Source organism: Penaeus monodon, chromosome 25 (genome assembly GCF_015228065.2).
Source record: "Penaeus monodon isolate SGIC_2016 chromosome 25, NSTDA_Pmon_1, whole genome shotgun sequence".
Taxonomy (NCBI): Eukaryota; Metazoa; Arthropoda; class Malacostraca; order Decapoda; family Penaeidae; genus Penaeus; species Penaeus monodon.
Window position 1 is genome coordinate 7,091,648 of NC_051410.1, and position 264 is coordinate 7,091,911.

Sequence of the window (264 nt, forward strand, 5' to 3'; positions counted from 1 at the left end):
CAAATCCCCATCTCTCCCACTCGTCCCCTTTTTCCTCCCCTCCTAGAATCAAATATTTATTCGGCCTTCCCGCCCCTCCCCCTTCTCCCATAGGCCTAGCCAGACGCCCACCAACACCAAGTACACCTACATGAGCCCTGTGCACGGGACGCACCCTGAGACCTCCTCCCTCCTGGGCGCCCTCTCCTCCAAGCGCGACTCCACCTACTCGTCCATGTCGGAGTACAGCGGCAGGACCTCGCCGACCAACTCATGCAGGGTCAG

At 60.6% G+C, this 264-nt stretch overlaps 1 protein-coding gene across 1 annotated transcript in view; it reads left to right on the plus strand.

Annotated features, from left to right (window-relative positions):
- LOC119589515 (synaptotagmin-1-like) overlaps nucleotides 1-264 on the plus strand; it is a 71,270-nt gene that overhangs the window by 53,761 nt on the left and 17,245 nt on the right. Inside the window, exon 4 of the mRNA XM_037938115.1 lies at nucleotides 94-259. Within this exon, the coding sequence (XP_037794043.1) occupies nucleotides 94-259 (166 nt within the window). The remainder of the gene's footprint in view (nucleotides 1-93; nucleotides 260-264) is intronic.